Genomic DNA, 17,995 nt, shown 5'->3' with positions numbered 1-17,995 from the left:
GATGGGCAGATAGAAATAAGGTGTGCCATATGGAAAAGAAGATACTCCTGTCATATCGACCGATTGGTATGGTTTTTACCATCCTCGTACGCAGTCCACCGTGATGATCTCCTCAGTGGATATCAACAGGATCTACGTGAACCAGAGTGGATTGCGAAGTCGCGGAAAGTAAGGTTAACAAAAGGGCAATGATGTCATTGAAGGATGAGGAAGTAGAAGCATCGAGATATGACAATTCAATGCCTGCTGTTTCCATCTAGTCTGATCCCTTATTTCCTACCTGCCTTATTGACCCGGAATACTGTACATACGATGATTACTCGTATATATTCGGTACTGTACAACTGAAGGGTCGATCCCTCCCCAATTTTTTTTTTCACAAAAGAACATCCAAAATACGGTCCGGTGGGGCCAATGACAGCATTATCTGCGGGGACCGACAAAGTTCTGTATTGTACCAGGTATTGTCACCAATTTGTGTATTGTTCGACATTCTGGGAGGGATGGGATTTCTTCGACGGGCATGCGATTTATCTCGAGGACTCTGGAAAATAACCGCTGACTAGGAAGAAAGAAATAAATAAATTACTATGTATATACAGTGGCTATCCTGCAGATCTGGTACGAAATGGAACCAGGAGTTGTTGCCTGATCCACCGATCCCGTGACTCCGAGGCTGAGCAACTCGTTGCTCTGAGGCAAGCGGTGGCTTGGCTTCTGGCGCAACTCCTCCATCTCTCTTTACTTTCCCTCCTTATGACTACTTGATACCCTCCCTTCTTTCTTACCCCGTCTTTGACGGTATTCGTACTCCCTGCATTAGTTTTCTTTTTGTTTTCTTTGTCTCTACCCTAGATACCCTCTCCATGAGTACTCTTGTCAACTCCCCTTTCACGGCCGTGTGATTGGTCATAAACACCTGACTTGTGGAAGTCTTCTTCATTCTTCGACTTGTCGCTTCGGCGGGCCAACGTTGTGACTCCTTGCAAGAGTAATTCAGCCGAACAGCGTTAATGATGCGATTCTCACGCCTAATCTCGGTTATTTTTTGTTTCGTCTTTTTCCCCATCTTTGTCACCTTCCTTTCGGCTCTGACATCATCCCCGACCCTGACGACTCCCAGTTCGTTCGCTGGCCGAGCGACTGGCCTACATGCCTTCTTCTCCTTCAATGTCCCTTCGTCACTCTTCCCTCCCTCCGCCGTCATCAGTCTCACTGATGACAACTCCACCTTCTTCTTGGCTAGACCTGCAGCGTTTGGTCCTCTACTGCCTGAAAAGGGCCTGAGCGGCCAACTATGGGTCGGCAGTGGTTTTGGTGAAAGGACCGCCGCGGGGGCGGAAGGAGAACTAGGCTGTTCGGATATTCCTGGCTGGGGCGAGGGGGAAACCCATCATCACAAGCATGACAAGACCGCAACAATTGCCGATGGCAAGATGGGGAAAACGATTCCTGGCACGGGGTCTGATCTCGTGACCCCTCCACCCAACGCTCAGCAGGAGTCCGATTCGCAGCAAGATACTAGCGATGACTCTTCTCCTGCAACAAATGATGGCACGGATGATCACCTTCACCACCCTCTTTCGGAGTCCCATGCGGTGGACGCGACTGCGTCGAAGCAGCAAAGGGGCAACCACCAAACCAGACAAACGGCGCACGCCGATATCCAGTCTCTGCAGGAAAGTGCAGAGATTAGCGGCAAAGTTGTCCTGCTGAGCAGGGGCGGCTGTGGTTTCTTGGAAAAGGTTAAATGGGTGCAACGCCGCGGTGGTATTGCTTTGGTCGTGGGGGATGACACCAGGGGAGGCAGTCTCGTTACTATGTATGCGCGAGGAGATACATCGAACGTGACAATCCCCGCTTTGTTTACCTCGCACACAACAGCGCAGCTGCTATCGTCCCTTGTTCCCTCGCAGGCCGGGGAAGATTCGATCCTCGAGGACGGCCCTGGCGTATCCCGCCCACGGCTTAACAGCCACAGAACTGAAAAACAACGATTGGAACCCACCGCCACTACGACTGCTGCCATGTCGCCAACATCTACTTCCTATCCCGTATCCGAAGAGTCCCTGGTTCCGGAAGTCCATCAAGCAGGGCTCTTCCACAGCCTACTTTCTTTGTTTGGATTGGGAAGGACTGCCCATTCTGGACATCTGTCAGAGGACAACCGGCGTCCTCCAAGTAGTGGAAATATTAACTGGATCATGCTGGACAATTGGGACGATCAAGAGGCGCCTCGGGAAGACTCTGACCGTAGGAATAGCCGGACAGGGACATCGGAAGACCACAAGAGGTCTGGGGTTGAATCAGACACTGTGGATGGGGATGGATTTGTTATTGGGGTGCAAGATTGGCGAGATCCCGATCTTGTGGCTCCGAGGAGCAGCGCCATTGTTTCGCCCAGCAGTGTTCCGGAACGCACGAAGTTCCGTACTGCTACCACTGAAAGAGGCTCACGTTTCATGAAGGGTGGTAGCATTACACCCGGTAGTGGCGAGTACCGTACCTTCGAACGACCAAATGCTGAAGAAAAGGGTTCTAATGCTCTTGACAACTTGAAATCAGATGTTGATGCCAAAAAGGGGACCCTAGTGCAGAGCAGGGGCTGGTTTGCGAGACATTTCCCCTGGACGAAAGATGAGAAGTTGAACTCTGGCCGACTTTCTACGCGTAACGTCCAAGGAGAACGAGAAGTCCGTGATACAGCGCTTCCGCAAGGCCGTGAAGGCGTCAAGACCTCAGAGCACGAGGGTTTATGGATTACACTGACGCCAACGAGCATGTCTACGAGTCCATTTTTCGACACCCTCCTCGTCCTTGTCGTCAGTCCGCTGCTGACGTTGATGATTGTTTATGCCCTTTTGTTACTGCGATCTCGCATTCGGCGAAGGCGCTGGCGAGCACCGAAATCTCTCGTTGATCGCCTTCCTGTAAGAACGTATCACACCATCAGCACATCTAGCTCCAATGCGAGTTCGCCGCGGTCTTCAAGTCCTGGTCCTGTTTCTCCAACTTCTCCTCTGTTGGGCACCGATACTCACTCAAAAGGTGCAAGGGGGAGACGTCAGTCTAAAGGGTTATTAGGTACTTTTGCAGATTCGAAAGACTCCTCCAAGACAGAGTCGTCCCGCAGAGAAAAACATGGCACGTCATCTACGCTGTGGCGACGCAAGTATACTGGACGGCAAGTTGAATGTGTGGTTTGCCTTGAGGAATACATCGACGGACAGAGTAGGGTGATGAGTTTGCCCTGTGGGCATGAGTTCCATGCCGAATGCATGTAAGTTGACTCCACGAGTAACTCCCATCTACACCTCTGGTTGCTAACGACTTCGAAGTACTCCGTGGCTTACGACTCGCCGACGAACCTGTCCCATTTGCAAAGGAGATGTCGTCCGATCCTTGTCCCAGAATAAAGCAACTGAGCAAATAAACGACAATGGGCATGGCCATGAACTCGGATTCCAGCATGGCGCGTCATCTGCACCGGTCCCGATAACCGCTGTCAGCGAAGATGAGATGTCGGACCCCGAGCGCCGTCCTGGGTCCGACTTTGAGCCTGCCGATGAACATGCTTCGTCAGCACCAACACCCAATTGGAGGAACTATGCAGCACTTAGTTTCTCGGCTCTTTCTGGGGATACAATTTGGCACCCGGGTCGGACGGACAACGAGAGATAGATTTTTCGGTCTTTTTTTTTTTTTTTTTTTTTTTGTGAGACTCTCCTCTGTTGCTGTGTTTTAGGGCATGGGTTATTATGTGCTTTTCCTGTTTCACTGTATTTGAAAATGGCCTGCATTAGCGAACTTTTGAGAGTGCTACATACATATAACTTGGGTGGCGTTTGGTGGAATGCGGGAGTGCGGGCGCTGTGTATGACAGGTGAAGTACTTTGGCTATGCAAGGCTGGATTGAGTCTAGTGGTTATTCAGACGGCATTTAATATAGTACATCTTGTATTCTTCTTTTCTTTTTCAGTACTCCGTAAGTATTTCCACTTCTAGACGGTGCATTTCCATACCATGTGTGATGACGTCACTACCGTGGCCCATGCAGTAGTGACTCCAGAGCAGCTTTCCTTCAGCAATCCAATTCTCTACAGCAACGAGGTATCCCATCCACCATGGCCAGCGCAATAATGGAGACTATCCATGAGGAAATCAAGAAATTCCAAGCTGTTGTCAAAGATGTCGCCAAAACAGGCACCTGGCTTTATCCTTTCAAGGTGAATAATATCCCACTCTGACCCAGGATACCTTCACTGATAACCAAATCGCAACAGGGTCTAATCTATCTCTCCTATCACCAATCCCTCTGGCGTCCCTTCCTCTCCCGCACCTGGCAAACAATCACTCTCGGCATCGGTATCACAGCCGGCATGTTCTTCTTCACCTACATCCCACAAGCTACCATCCTCACTCTCACCAGCGGACCCTTTGGTCCGATCTCCGCCATTCTCCTCATCATCAGCGAAAGCGCCACCCTGACCACTTCTGTCGCACGGATGTTTTCCCTCCGTGATGCCCTAACCGATACCTTCGACGCCACGCTCGTCACCCGCGGCATGGAGCCCCTCGTGTCTGAAGGACGACATGTCCTACCCGCCAGCACTGGAAGGGACGCCGTCGCCCGACTCGGGAAGATGTTGAAACAGCCGTTAGAGAGATTGAATCCCCGCGCGGTGCTCAGGTCGTTCCTCCTCTTGCCGTTGAATCTGATCCCCGTCGTTGGAACGCTCATGTTTGTGTTTTTGCGTGGGGAGGAGATAGGCCCGCTCATTCATACGAGGTATTTTCAGTTGAAGGGGTGGAATGTTAATCAGAGGGATCAGTGGGTGGAGAAGAATAGGGCTGCTTATACTGGGTGGGTTTTCCTTTATATATATCGCTCTCGCTCTGCTCTCTCTTCCCTTTTATTTTATATTCTATGACAGTAGTACTAATGGTATAGATTTGGAATCACCTCTGTGGCATTCGAAATGGTACCGTTCTTGTCCCTGCCACTTGCATTTAGTAATACTGTTGGGGCAGCATTGTGGGCGGCGGATCTGGAGAAGGAACAGCGTTTGCGATCTACGTAGTTATGGATTTTATAATCCATCCATCTATCTATGTCTCTATCTATGTCTATATCTTTATATTCTACTTGAATTATTAATTATTTAAAGACCTGGGGTATGGGCTATACTAACATCTGACGGCTTTAATCCATTCATGCATATGAATAGAACATGAAGTCATTCCACATCCACTGTCCTATTCACTTCCTATGTCTATGTCTAGATTCAGGTCGCTATGGTCCAGTCTATAGGAGCTGACTTCACTTCACATTGGGGTTTATAAATCTATAAGGATATAGACCTGCTAATGTAGTAGGTTCGTAAACGGTACTGGGCCGGAATGTATCTAATCAGATGGCTAGGCATGAAGTATAGAGTATAGAGTATAGATTAGATGAGCAATGTGGCTTCAATATTGACCTGTAAAGTAGATGAGCTGATCATGTGAATGAGCCTTGGTAAATTAATAGATATGTCTATATGTATGTACTACTCATACAAATCTAAATACAGCCAACCGAATAGCATAGCAATATATACCCACTAAGAAGAAAACACACCCATCAACCACTCACAGAGGAATGCGAGTCTGATCAGGCACGCAGGCCCAGCTGCATCCTAATCGTCGGAAAGGTAGAGGACGGAGACTCTCGCCCGGACACCGCGGCCCTTTGAGTCCGTTCTCGTACGTACTGCAGTCCCACCATTCGATCCACTCGGTACGAGCGATCACGAAGCTCCGATGGCATACCGTGCAGGATCGCCCGCCGCCATCCCGGACCTCCTTAGCCTGGCGGAGTAGCCGGAGGATTAGTCCCGGATATTCTGCCATTTCCGAGTCTGGAATCTGATCGAAAAAGGGTGACTTGTTACAAGCAAGAAGTGACAGTTCCCGGAGGGAAGGCACTCGAGACTCGTGCTCGGATGGTTTGCTGATGTACATGCTGCTGGCTTGGCCCTCCGTGACAGGGAACCCCTCTACATTAAATCGACGGACGGGCCCTGTGGCAACGTGGATTGGCGCCCAGGCTTCTTCTGGTGTGGGTCCTTCATACTCGCAGAGGGTCAAGGATGCTTCGGGAGAAGGACGATAAGTACCCTCAGGCATATGCCATTGGGCGATATCTGCATCCTCAGTCTGCAAGAGAGGATTAGGCCGGACCGTCAAGTGCTTCAAGTCGCCCTTTTTAATCAGCCACAGCAGCTCCCAGGGAAGACACTGCAAACGATTGACCGAAAGGTTGACTTCTTGCAACATGGTCAACTTCCGTATCGCTGGTGGGATCCCCGTGAGTTTATTATTCCGTAGGCTAAGCACTCGAAGGGAATCCAGCTCGAATAACTCGCCAGAAACGGTTGACAGGGAGTTTCCCGCCAGAAATAAACGCAGAAAAGGTTCGAGGGAGCTGTAAACGTCCTCCGTAATAGGGGGCTCTTTCACAGAAGGCAGCTTTGTAAGATGTTGCAATGGCCGCAGCAGACCCGAGGGGATAACCCTCAAATGACCATTACTACGAAGGTTAGCTAGTCATACAAGAGAGGATTATATTCTGTAGCAGAGTAACCTACCTCAAGTCGACACTATCCTGGCCCTTTTCTAGACAATCATTGATGATGGTCCGCGCTAATTGATGCTCCTTGGGCTCCTCCGTCTTTCGGAAAACTACCCTTTGCTGCGTTGTTGTATAACTTTGCGGCTTGGACTTCCATAACAACATATCCATGCCGCGCACTACGGTGTTCCTCGTGTCTTGCAGCAAATCCTCGCCCCAGGTCGACGCATCCTCTGGAGGCAACAGCGATTCGGCACTGGACTCATCACTACCCATCCACACACCACTGTCCACCAAACGCTTGTCCTTGAAATCAGCCCTCTTTCGTTTCGGATCCTTCACCATCTCCCCCCACCACGTGCCCCGATACCGTCTTTTCCGACTGACCGAGGATACCGGGGCATTATAATTCTCCAGGCCAGACGCGGGGACATCGTCACTAGAGAAGAGTGCGGGGTCACTAGAAGGTTGACTAGAACGATCATCAAACCGCGAAAGCTGGTACGTCTTGCGAACTGAGGACGAAGCGGGTTGTGCATTGACTGGGGAACGATGGCGGATGCGTGGCGGCGGTGGCAGAGGGACCTCGTTCTCCATGGTGTAATGTCACTGGTTTTCCAGTAATGAACAGAATCCCGTCAACGACAACCAGGAGTCGATAAGTGGGAAAATATCCTCGGTGGATTGTGGTTGGAAGCGAGAATAGGAGGGGAAGATGCGTGTTGGTGGGGAAGGGAAATAGTTCGCGGCTGTCAACAGCTGCAAAAGTACGACGCGGCGAACGGATCACATCACCGGAGACTGATCAGACGCATGTTGGAAAGAGTGGAGAACAAGCTTGTCTGTCTACTGGGGAGAGCTTGAGATCGATGAAAGAAGTCGGAGACTCGACTCACTCGACTGACTGTTTACCCGAAACAGGCGCGTTCACGTGTCCCAGCCAATCAGCGGTCGCACTGATAACGGAACTGCCGAATAGGGCATCGCCGACCTTTTTACTGATAAAAAAAATTTACAAGAGACCTAAAAAAGAAAAGAATAGGAATGAAAATGAAAAAAGTAGAATAGAGGCACAGCGATAGAAAACTTTTTATATAATGAACCATTGTGCTTCTCAGAGCATCCTGGCTAGCATTGCCAGCAATGATCATGGATACACAACAAAAACTGTTAACTCGTGACTGCTGCAGCATCATCACAGGGGTATATAAATGGTAGAAACATCCGTAGGACATGGCACCTCCTCTCAAACTCTCGAACATCGAGAATCCCCGAGGAAGTAAAGGAAGGGAAAAGCGGAAGCAAAGAAAAGCGTACATTGACAAAGGAATCGAATCGAGGAGCCTTCGTCATATGAGGACTTCCATCAGTGAAGTCGATAGTGAAGTGAATATTCATGGAGGCCGTCCAGCAGCGGCAGAGAGACGGCTCTGTTACCAGTAGCCCAGTACAAGAGCCAACGAGCCAGCAACAAGAGCCGCAGGCATGCCAGAATCTCCAGTGCGGCCTGCCCCCGAGTGCGGGGTTCCAGAAGCGGACGAACTGGTCGACGCGGTCGAAGTCGAGGAAGCGCTGGCAGAGTGCAGCGGAGTGCTCGAGACAAATCCACTTCTAAAGGGAGCAGTTGCACTAGCAGGGATGACAGAAGAATGGATCGTGGTTGAGGCCGGCTCGTCCCCTGCTGAAGTCACAGTGCTGACTCGGACCAGCGTTTTAGTGATAGTATTTGTCAACGTCGAGGTGGAGGTCTCTGCGGTGACAAGCTGACTCGCAGCCAGGCAGAGAATTGATGAAGCAAGAGCACCAAACTTCATGTTGACAGCACTGCAAGTAGATATAGGATGTAGGAAGTATAAGAAGTATCGACAGCGAAGGAGGAACCCCTCGAAGAATCAGAAGAGAATGAGTCAATATGGACAACGAGAATGAACGATGGAGGGATCGGATACACCGCTGTGACGGCGAACAGGTGCAATAGTTTATCGCGAAGTCGCAAAACCGTAAAGAGTGACTTGACTGACTAGCGTATTCGTTCGAAGGAGGCGCAAAGGAGTGAGCGTCTCGCGACAGGAAGGGCAGGCAGGGTAGTAATAAAGAACGTGGGAGGGCAGTGTGTTGCTCCAGACAAAGGAAGTGGGAATGTGACAGGGACCCAGGGTGACAGCAATGCGACACAGAATGTGCGACAAGGAGGCGCCGGGCTAAATAGGAACTAGAAAAATGTCAACACGAGAGAAGGTGGATCTCCTTCGGACGCATTCCCTCAATCACATCCCTTCCAACATGCCCGAGAAATCTCCTCGTCCAATCGCAAGGGGTTTCCCTGGCCCATGAGTTCGTGTGGCGATTGGACCAGATGGAATGTCTGTCAAGAGCTGGCATCCGATTGTACGTCAGCGGTCAAGTATACGAGGCGCACGTAAACAAGTCAGTCACCAGCAATCCTGCCCAACCACAGTGCATGGCTGGATTGGAAACTGGTCAGGAACCAACTCAGAGGGGACTGAGCTGGCATCGATGGTGGTGGTTCCGGATCGCCGATCTCTTTGTTAGTGGCCGATGGATCAGTTTAACTTCGGTTCCTGAATTAATCAAGCACGCCTTTGTTAGGCGATCCACTAGTGGTAAGACTATCTTAACTCAGTCTTTCACTCCAAACAGGGCTGAAGTCTGAGAATATTCATTCTTCTTTGGCTCTTTGCGTGCTGTTGATGGTGGGTCTGTTGCTTTGTCTCTGGAGGGTTTCACCCTAATTTCACAATTCCAGCCCTGGATGATCCCTGGAATTGCAGAGTTAAATTAGTAAACAAAACATTCATGCTTCACTAGTAAACTTACTAAAATAATTCCCCGCATAAGTCAGGTGAAATTTTTTATTTTTTATTTTTTTTTTACCTCTGAAGTGAGACGAACTAGTCCATGTAAGGATTGAGTAAAACCATCAAAGAGCGTTGCGAAGGATGGTTGCTACGCAAATGCGACATCTTTTGTGTCAGCGGTTCTCCGACTTGATTTTCAGTCAGGGACTCAGTCACCTGACATCCAATGCTTTTGGACTCTTAACGGACTTCCCAAGAGCAATTGACCATATACAGTGCTGGTTCTGGTAATCCAGCATATTCAGGCAGATGCTCAATGAATGGATAATAGGTTATACTAGGCCAACGGCGTAACTTAGTTCAGACTTACACAGCCAGTGGTCACCCTTCGCACTTTCAAGGTTGAAAGGGCGTTAGGATAACATCTCAAGATAGGCGCGAAGCGTGAGAAGTCAGTGTTAATTCTCATATGTCCACCGTCCAGCCCTACTATCCCCACTCTCGTTTTACAAATGGAAATGGGCGCTAAAAAATCTAGCACGCTGCAATTTCCTGCGCCATGGAATTAGCCATGCCGTCCACTGAGGTCGAATTACTTTAGGCAGAAGTTAAAAAAATAGGGTCAAGTTTTCTTTCGACAGCTGACTCGAGGCAAGACTATTGGGTATCTTACTATCGAACCAAGTCTCTACAATGCAGAAGATGTGTTTCGGTCCATCCCTAGCGGCCCTTTTTCCTAATTCCCCGAGGCGGACTGATTGCCAGAGACGCAATGACTGGTTAGCAGAGTGGAATTCAATTCCCCGACGTTAAGAGCCTGTGGCATGAGTCCCGTATCGATTACTTCGAGCAAACCGTAGAAGAGAAGCTCCAAGCGGGGGCCTACTGGGTCAAGTGTTCGAGATTTGAGACTGCAGCCGTCGCCAAAATCTGCCGAAATCGCTGGTTTTGACTGGGAGATCCAATAACTACATTGACGGCGAGACAGCAGTGTACCGATGGATTGAAGGCCGCAGCCTTGGCCCCTGCCTTCTAGACCGGCCATGGAAGGGTCATTGGGCTCTTAGAGGAGCGCACCGTCGGCGTACAATGTGCAAGCCCTCAAGATCTAGAGACTTGTCGATGTCTCGACTTTGCGGGTTGTATATCCGACTTGGAGATACCAATGGTTTCAACTTTTCATCCGCGGTTCCGCGGTCGCCGTTTCGACTTTGACAAGCAGAAATGTACTGAACTAACTATACTTTGAAACGAACTTTACGATCTATCGGGTTCTCTAGTTAACTACAAGATCTGTCCATGAAAGGTGGTGTAGTATGGATTTGAAGTGCACGGGCTTAGTCTGGATACTAGATTTGTCTTGCGCGCTATGATGGCAGACTAACGCTGAACCCACTATAATATAAGCACTCTTATTTGAGTGAAGTCACTGTTATACCATTAATTGACCCCCTGTCAGATTAAAGTACTGGCTGTATATGACTTCTCTATGGACGGTGGGGGCTCCTGTCGAATGGACACTAAGCACCTCCACCTAGAAAGTGAGATTTTACCGATTTGACTCCCCGGTCTTCCGAATTGAAACCAAAAACAATGCACAAAGCATTCACTTGCCTTTTATTATCAGTCCGTTATATATGCACGCTCAATAGCGTCGGGGTTCTCTTACGTCTTATTTTCATTAGTTCATGATCATCCTTCATTAAATGATTAGCCTTGTTAAAACGCCATATGGCGTCACATAAACGGACTATAACAACCACGAGTCCGTTCCAACGCTTAAATTATATGTACATAATATAAAGCCCTCCACGGTCCTAATATCCCAGCTCCTCACTAGGTCGGACCATCTCTCCTATTACCTATCAGGCGTCTGTGTGAAGATACCAGCCGAGATAGATACTATTGTACAAATGACCTGTCACAGTGCAACGGCTGCTCGTAGTGTACAAGGTCAAACATCAACCATCTATTCGCGGACGGGTCGCAGAGGGCTCTGGCGAGGAAGCATCATCGGTGGTCCCCGAGCGCGGAGCCAGGCATCGTTATGAGGTCCTTCGGTACGGATGACGCTGCCAATAGACATGAAGAGACTACTTGCATTAGGCAAATCCAAGAAGACAAAGGAGAATTTCAAACATTCGCAGAAAAAAAAAAAAAAAAAAGAAGAAAGGTCGCAAAACATACCCAAAAGTCGCGCCAGATCCCAGCATGTATTTACCCAGGGTTCGCATAACGCCGTTAGGTCCAGCGCCATACTGGAAGATGGTGACGGTGCCTAACTTCTATGAGCAAACGATGAGAGGCATATATGACGCTGCAAGGCAACCGACCAATAATGAATCCCATAATACCACCCACGGCTGAAAGCATCAGAGAAAAAAATATAGTTAGAAAATTTCCTGCAATACTGAGAAGCTTTGATGTCACGTACTCGATCCCATCATAGCACCCATCTTCACTAGGGGAGAGTCAGCCAATTTGCCCATGCATATCGGGATAGGTTTGGGAATATCGGGGATCGCAGATTGTGAGCGATGTTGCCTTTACCCCATTAAACGCCACAAGCCAGTCCCGGGGAACTTACTCTTGTCAAAGGTAGAGGGGCCATGCCCTTGGGGAGGAGCTGCAACAACTGGCATGTTGAGAAGCAAAGAAAAATGCTTAGAATGTCTTCAACGAGTACAGTCGAGAACAATAATGAATTGTCTCTGAAGGTGGGGACCAGCAGAGGACTGCTATTCTTATCTCCGTCTTCAACGGACTCTTTAACAGGTAGCAGCCAAGCTCCGGCGCTTTGGTGTATCGAACGGTCAAAGGCCCGACGCTATTCCGAGGACAGGCACGTGACACAACCTGTCCGTTCAGGACTGGATCATTACGTAATGATTCTCACACACGTATGGGCTCACGTGAGTGTGAGCCTGAGGCGTTAGGGAGTGAGCTGATCCTCTTTCCCGCCTGCAGTGGCCACCATGCGATTGTGACCCCGAAACAGTTGACTCTTGAGTGCGATTACTATTCTGGCGGCTTACAAGCCCGTGCAAGGGGGTAAGGCCATCTCTTGCTTCACTTTTCCCTTGGTCTACGGACAGAGAGCCTGCCGGTCGCCAGGTATTCGGGTTGGGTCTGCGTGTCTCCTTGATGTGAACTGCGCCCCATTCATCATATCTACCATCCATATTATTTTGATCATCTGCATTTGTGCATCTGGGGTATGTCTGCTGTTGTTCTACCCGTATCCTGCGATGGGGACCATCTACTGTTGTCGTACCTTCGTCCAGGCGAGGTTGGCTGTTTATCTTGTAGGAACGGGATAAAGCTAACGTGACCTTCCGCAACAGTCGACTAAATCAAGGAAAAGTGTGTTTGGCGCGCCAAACGCTACACATTGCGCGCTCTCCTACGAACGGTCCCAATAAGAGTCTCAGGTGTGATTAATTGGCGATTATATATTATTTTATACATTTGGACGCGCTGTTCATTGGCAGGTTAATTCGCCTTGCGCCTGCCTGATGCGATAGAAGGTGCCCTGGAACACCAGTCATCCATACATACTATTTCCGGCATCCTTCTCGATGACTGCTGTGGCATCACCACCTAGTGTGCAATCGGGGCCTCGCTTGGGATGGTACGACTCTGGTAACGGAGGACAAGGTACCCTGTCTTCAATGAACGCGGACGAGGTTTCGCGGATGTTTATGCCCCGAAAGACCGTTCAAAGATCAAGTTCCTCCTCATCCTTGGGATCTACGTCAACAACGTCGACAGTGACCACCAATTCGCAGAATACTAATGCAGCACAATCGTCGAACGCTGAATCTGCTACCTGGTCATCAAAGAAGAAATCTTCGAGAAGCGTCTGGCCTAACTCCAAGTCAGAGCCAGTGTCTGGGGTGCCTAACGCACGTCCTCAGGTGATGCCTGCCTTCACCTCGGGGCCCGTTTCCGCATCTACTATGTCTGCGTTGCAACAGCCTTCCTCCATTGTTCCATCGCAACATATGCTCCAGTCTTCTCAACAGAATGGTGTCCGCACTGGGAGCGCGCCAGCTGGTGAACCACCTGCAATTTTAACTCTTATACCCCTTAATGGGACATTTGAAAGGAAGCAGATCAATGTGCCGTACTTCCCCGAGGTGCTGCGAATTGGTCGCCAAACCAATGCGAAAACCGTGCCTACGCCGGTAAATGGGTTTTTCGATTCGAAGGTGCTTTCCCGACAGCATGCTGAAATATGGGCCGATAAGAGCGGGAAGATTTGGATCCGAGACGTGAAGTCATCAAATGGCACATTTGTCAATAACCATCGACTATCCCTGGAAAACCGCGAGTCGGACCCTCATGAACTCCGCGAAAACGACACGCTGGAATTGGGTATTGACATCGTCAGTGAAGATCAGAAGACCATTGTTCACCACAAGGTCTCGGCTAAGGTGGAGCATGCGGGGGTCTATGGCTCCATTCCTAATATCCTTGATCTCACACTTGGTGACCTGGATCCCGCATCTGGAGGAGGGCTTCTGCCCTCTCCGCTCAGTCAGCCACTGTCACATCTCCGAGGGCGCTCAGGGAGTACGATGAGCAATAGAAGTGTACAGAGTTCTGCTAGCAGCCAATTTAATGCATTACAACAACAGCGTCAGATGAACTATTGGAACTCTCCGATATCTATTGAGCAAGTCGTCAAAAGACTTACGGTATGCAGATCCCCATGCCCACTCTAAATCGTCGCCCGCTAATTCCCTCTCAGGGCGAAATGAAACAGGCAAAACAGCAGTCCCAGGAACTTCGCCAGACAGATGAGTTCTTAGCAACAATAATGAAGCCCGGTCATATAGAGAAAGAGAAAGTCAAGCATTCCCCACCAGAGAGCACTTCTTCTCGACAGATGAATGGGAGACCAAAGATGCCGCGTGTGGATTCGTTTTCGCGGTTCTCTGACCCTCCGGCACCGCCTCCTCAGCAGCCGTTGCCCGAAAAACCGGATGCCATGTCTCCCCTCAAGCGAACAGAGACCGAGAAGCCGAAGCTGGGAGCCGGCAGCTCACCTGTCTCCCGTGACTCGAGCCAGATCATATCCCTTATCGAGACTCTTGCCTCTACCAAAAAAGAACTTGACAGCCAGGGTGCGCGGGTGAAAGAGCTAGAAACATTGTTGCTCCAGGAACGCAATGCTCGCGAGTCTGCGGAAGAGAGGGCCAGAAGCCTCGAAATGCGAAACAAGGATACTGCAGAAGCAACCAGTGTGCTCTCATCTGATAAGCAATTTGATGGCACTCCGCTCACCTCGACGGATGAAGATAACGATGAGAAGCTTCAAGCCAATGGCATACCAGCTGCATCCAGCAATGATGATCATCCAGCAGTCAACGAGCTGGCCGACGACCATGCCAGTAGGTTGCAACATCGCCTGGAGTCGATGATGGCGGAGATGGAAGAGATGAGAAAGCAAGTTTCTATGTTCAAGGACCGTGCGGAGAAGGCGGAAAGTGAGACAGTTGAGACGCGGAAATCTTTGGGAGAGATGATCGAGACTCTACGACAAGGACGCACAGAGCATGCTCCCGGGGGCAAGTCAGTACGTCTGGGAGAAAATTCCACTGATGCACCTGAGACTTCATCAGTCAAGAATGAGGAGGATGGTCCTGAAATGAAGGACCATGACACGCAAGCAGAGACTCCTTTGTCATCAACGCCATTGTATAAAGGCATTGGATCTACGGGGCAAACCTTTGCTACGCAAACACATAAGCAGGATGCCCTGCAGCACTCAAGTCCATACGCGTCGATGCTCGGGGTTGTGCTACTAGGTGTAGGCTTAATGGCCTACTTGAACGGGTGGCAAAAGATTGACAAATAATGATTCTTCCGTTCAAATGTCGCCGTTCAAGTAATTGGGCTCAGCAGCGTCTTTTGATAGGACGCTTTTTTTGCCTCTATCTAACTACCTCCAATCCTTCTTTTTTCCTTTTTTACCAATTTTTTTGGTTTCTATTGCTGGTATTCCGGCAAGTTGCCCAAGCTAAGAGTATTTACTGGATTTTGGGGATCCTCTGTTTATTGTGTCCTGGTTCCTTATCTTCGCAGCTATGAGTTTGCATATGCTGCCTGACTTTCCCTCGTTCTTTTCCTCTTTTTTATCAGATATCATTCTTCACAGATGCCATGTTGTTCCAGTTACGATTTTCTGGCAGCAGAAGTCTTTCTTTTCTCCATGTTTATGTCTCTTTCTCATTGGCAGATCAGGTCATGTAGGGCTCGCCCGCCTTTGTGTATTAGTCTTATCATAGCAGCATCACTTCCTTGGCAGTTCTAAAGCGATGATGAATGCCTATTTCCATGGCTTTCTTGTGAACACTGATGACGATTATCAATCTGGGACGTTCCTGGAGCTTATACCCTACGCTTCGAAGCCGCCGGTAACGGGAGATAAATAAGAGGAAATGGAGGAGATACCAAGGTTGATGACAAGTGAATAGTCAACATACGATTCCAATTGCCTGTTTTTGTGGTTTGACCTGTTATTTTTCAAGTGTGCTTTGCATATGTACATATTCGAATAAGCACTAGGGCACATATTCCAAAAGATATGGAATATGCAGTTCATATCTTCCTCGTTCTTATAAGTCCTAGTGGGAGAGAATTTTTGATATTTCTATCAACCGGAGTTCTCGTTCTTTTAAAGATACTGGTAAAATGTTCTTTTGCGTTACTAATCTATCTGTTATAATAGTTTTAAATGTCCAAAGCCGGTCCTGGTGGGCAATACCTTTGATTACCAATAAAGCTTGTGTACGACAGCTCTTGCGCTATACAGGCCATGGTAGCGCATAATTGTTGATCTGGCTAATCCTCAGGATAATTATGGAGATGATTTCGGCCTTCCAATCCCGAGTATTTCCTGGATTCTTTTGTGAATGCGAGACAGGACCAGAAAGACTCGCAGTGGTCATGTTAATGCACAATGGCGCATAGAGTCGGCCGATGATTTGTTTAGAAAGTCCACGGCAAGAGATATATTGAGACCACCGCGTGAGAATTCTTCCAGTCACAGGGTGTGCGTCCTGCTGCACCAGAGAAATAAAGCAGCCGCACTCGCTATCCTCAGCAAGCTAGGCGGACGGTCTGCAATGTGTCGAAGAGTCGCTGACACCGGAGGCACCAATACCTACCGCGAGTATGCACTAAGTACTGAGTTTTGTTAACTCTAAGCATCCCCAGATTTTCCTCTTCACTTTTCATTTTAGAGCAACCGCGATCTCAACCATATTGACCCATCGAGTGCGCGTCTCCGGCAATTCCGAATCATCAATCGAAGCCGCCGCATTTGCAGCACGCTTTCGTTTTTTTGTCGCAGACTTCGAGATCTTCTTTCCATCTGCATCTGCATCTGCATCTGGCTGCGCGTGCAGCTCCGCACGCAATTTCTCCGCCTCCTCTAGAACCTTCTTCTTCTCCTCTTCATCTTCCACCACATCATCCACAACAAGTACATTTCCCGTCTTCACACGAACCACGTACTCATCGCTTCTCTCTTCGAACCACCGTCCCACACTCAGCGCCTTCTCCATCGCTCGTCCCGTGGCCTTCACGAAGACTTCTTCCCGACTCAATTGCTCCCCTGCACGCGCAAGCTGCGCCAACCGCTGCTGGTCTCGCTGTCTGCTGTTCTTCGACGGATGCAGCACGGACGCGGTGGCGCGTTTCTCTGCCTGTCGAAGGAGTTTCTGTACGCGTTTCACAGAGCTCATGAAGGGGGACTTAGTCGAGACGTACACGGTTTTCGGTACCGAGGATCCGGCGTAGGGTGATGCGATGGGAGCGTGTGGGATGGGGCGTTTTTGGACGCGGGCGTCTACATTATAAACATGTTATTTTTGATTTTTTTTTGTTTTAATAAAATAAGGAAAGAAAAAACAAAAAAGTTTATTTGTCTTCATTGAAACTAGAAAGGGGGGAAGCCTACATTTAGGCAGTTTGATCATGTCTTTGTTCTTTTTCTCGAACTCGAGACCTTGGAGAGGGTCCTTGGTCGGCTTGGTATCTTTGGCCATGGTTTTAGTTGATCTGGTAGAGATAGCAGAACCTTTTGGTTGAATGATGAGGAGGGAGAGGTCTGATGCGCGTTGATGTGGGAACAGATATTTGATGCTTTTCGGATGTTGCGATGGGTTTCCTGATTCGGTTGTGTTTGGTTGGTTTGCATCAAAGTTACCCATTGTGGTGATGGCTGGATAGTATAGGAAATCAGCAGAGAATGTATAGGGTCTATAAAGATATTGTCTATGTTCAGTGGTTAATTCTCCTTGTATGTATGTGGTTAAGATTAGAGAGGAGTGGAGTTATAGGACTGTTCAGATGTACAGGATCGAAATATATTTCGGAGCCTACTAATTATGTGGATTGGACTATGTCTGACAACTGTAGTTAACCATTTCTTCCCCGTAGATCAAGTTTTTATCGTAACTACAGACGTGGTGTCTTTTAATTCAGTTCGGAAATTTGACTTTTTCTTTAACAAAAATTTAGCAATAGACACAGTGTGTAGCCTTCTACTACC

The 17,995-nt window shown here is 48.9% G+C and overlaps 7 protein-coding genes across 7 annotated transcripts; 3 read left to right on the top strand and 4 right to left on the bottom strand.

Moving 5' to 3' along the window:
- Positions 1–1,013: 1,013 nt before the first annotated feature.
- Positions 1,014–3,681, top strand: ATNIH1004_005934 (PA and RING finger domain protein; the record flags this gene model as incomplete). Its single annotated transcript, XM_033570573.1, has 2 exons — positions 1,014–3,280; positions 3,339–3,681. 2 exons carry the CDS (start codon positions 1,014–1,016, stop codon positions 3,679–3,681), a joined length of 2,610 nt encoding a protein of 869 aa, XP_033426605.1.
- A 443-nt stretch (positions 3,682–4,124) lies between these two features.
- ATNIH1004_005933 (uncharacterized protein) lies at positions 4,125–4,803 on the top strand (the record flags this gene model as incomplete). The annotated part of the gene is made up of 3 exons (XM_033570572.1): positions 4,125–4,226; positions 4,284–4,741; positions 4,800–4,803. The coding sequence occupies 3 exons, from the start codon at positions 4,125–4,127 to the stop codon at positions 4,801–4,803; spliced, it is 564 nt and encodes a 187-aa protein (XP_033426604.1).
- An 828-nt stretch (positions 4,804–5,631) lies between these two features.
- On the bottom strand, positions 5,632–7,210 carry ATNIH1004_005932 (leucine-rich repeat domain-containing protein; the record flags this gene model as incomplete). The annotated part of the gene is made up of 2 exons (XM_033570571.1): positions 5,632–6,571; positions 6,630–7,210. 2 exons carry the CDS (start codon positions 7,208–7,210, stop codon positions 5,632–5,634), a joined length of 1,521 nt encoding a protein of 506 aa, XP_033426603.1.
- Positions 7,211–8,046: 836 nt separating this feature from the next.
- On the bottom strand, positions 8,047–8,427 carry ATNIH1004_005931 (uncharacterized protein; the record flags this gene model as incomplete). The annotated part of the gene is made up of 1 exon (XM_033570570.1): positions 8,047–8,427. The coding sequence occupies one exon, from the start codon at positions 8,425–8,427 to the stop codon at positions 8,047–8,049; it is 381 nt and encodes a 126-aa protein (XP_033426602.1).
- Positions 8,428–11,401: 2,974 nt separating this feature from the next.
- On the bottom strand, positions 11,402–12,074 carry MGR2 (MGR2/ROMO1 family protein; the record flags this gene model as incomplete). The annotated part of the gene is made up of 5 exons (XM_033570569.1): positions 11,402–11,525; positions 11,620–11,710; positions 11,766–11,795; positions 11,867–11,893; positions 12,020–12,074. The coding sequence occupies 5 exons, from the start codon at positions 12,072–12,074 to the stop codon at positions 11,402–11,404; spliced, it is 327 nt and encodes a 108-aa protein (XP_033426601.1).
- Positions 12,075–13,010: 936 nt separating this feature from the next.
- ATNIH1004_005929 (putative cytoplasm to vacuole targeting Vps64) lies at positions 13,011–15,295 on the top strand (the record flags this gene model as incomplete). Its single annotated transcript, XM_033570568.1, has 2 exons — positions 13,011–14,132; positions 14,186–15,295. 2 exons carry the CDS (start codon positions 13,011–13,013, stop codon positions 15,293–15,295), a joined length of 2,232 nt encoding a protein of 743 aa, XP_033426600.1.
- Positions 15,296–16,673: 1,378 nt separating this feature from the next.
- Positions 16,674–17,489, bottom strand: ATNIH1004_005928 (ribonuclease P subunit p20 family protein; the record flags this gene model as incomplete). The annotated part of the gene is made up of 2 exons (XM_033570567.1): positions 16,674–17,290; positions 17,402–17,489. The coding sequence occupies 2 exons, from the start codon at positions 17,487–17,489 to the stop codon at positions 16,674–16,676; spliced, it is 705 nt and encodes a 234-aa protein (XP_033426599.1).
- Positions 17,490–17,995: the final 506 nt, after the last annotated feature.

This window comes from Aspergillus tanneri, assembly GCF_003426965.1.
Source record: "Aspergillus tanneri strain NIH1004 chromosome Unknown AapTan_4_pilon_pilon_pilon, whole genome shotgun sequence".
Lineage (NCBI taxonomy): Eukaryota > Fungi > Ascomycota > Eurotiomycetes > Eurotiales > Aspergillaceae > Aspergillus > Aspergillus tanneri.
This window is presented reverse-complemented; position numbering and strand designations above follow the sequence as displayed.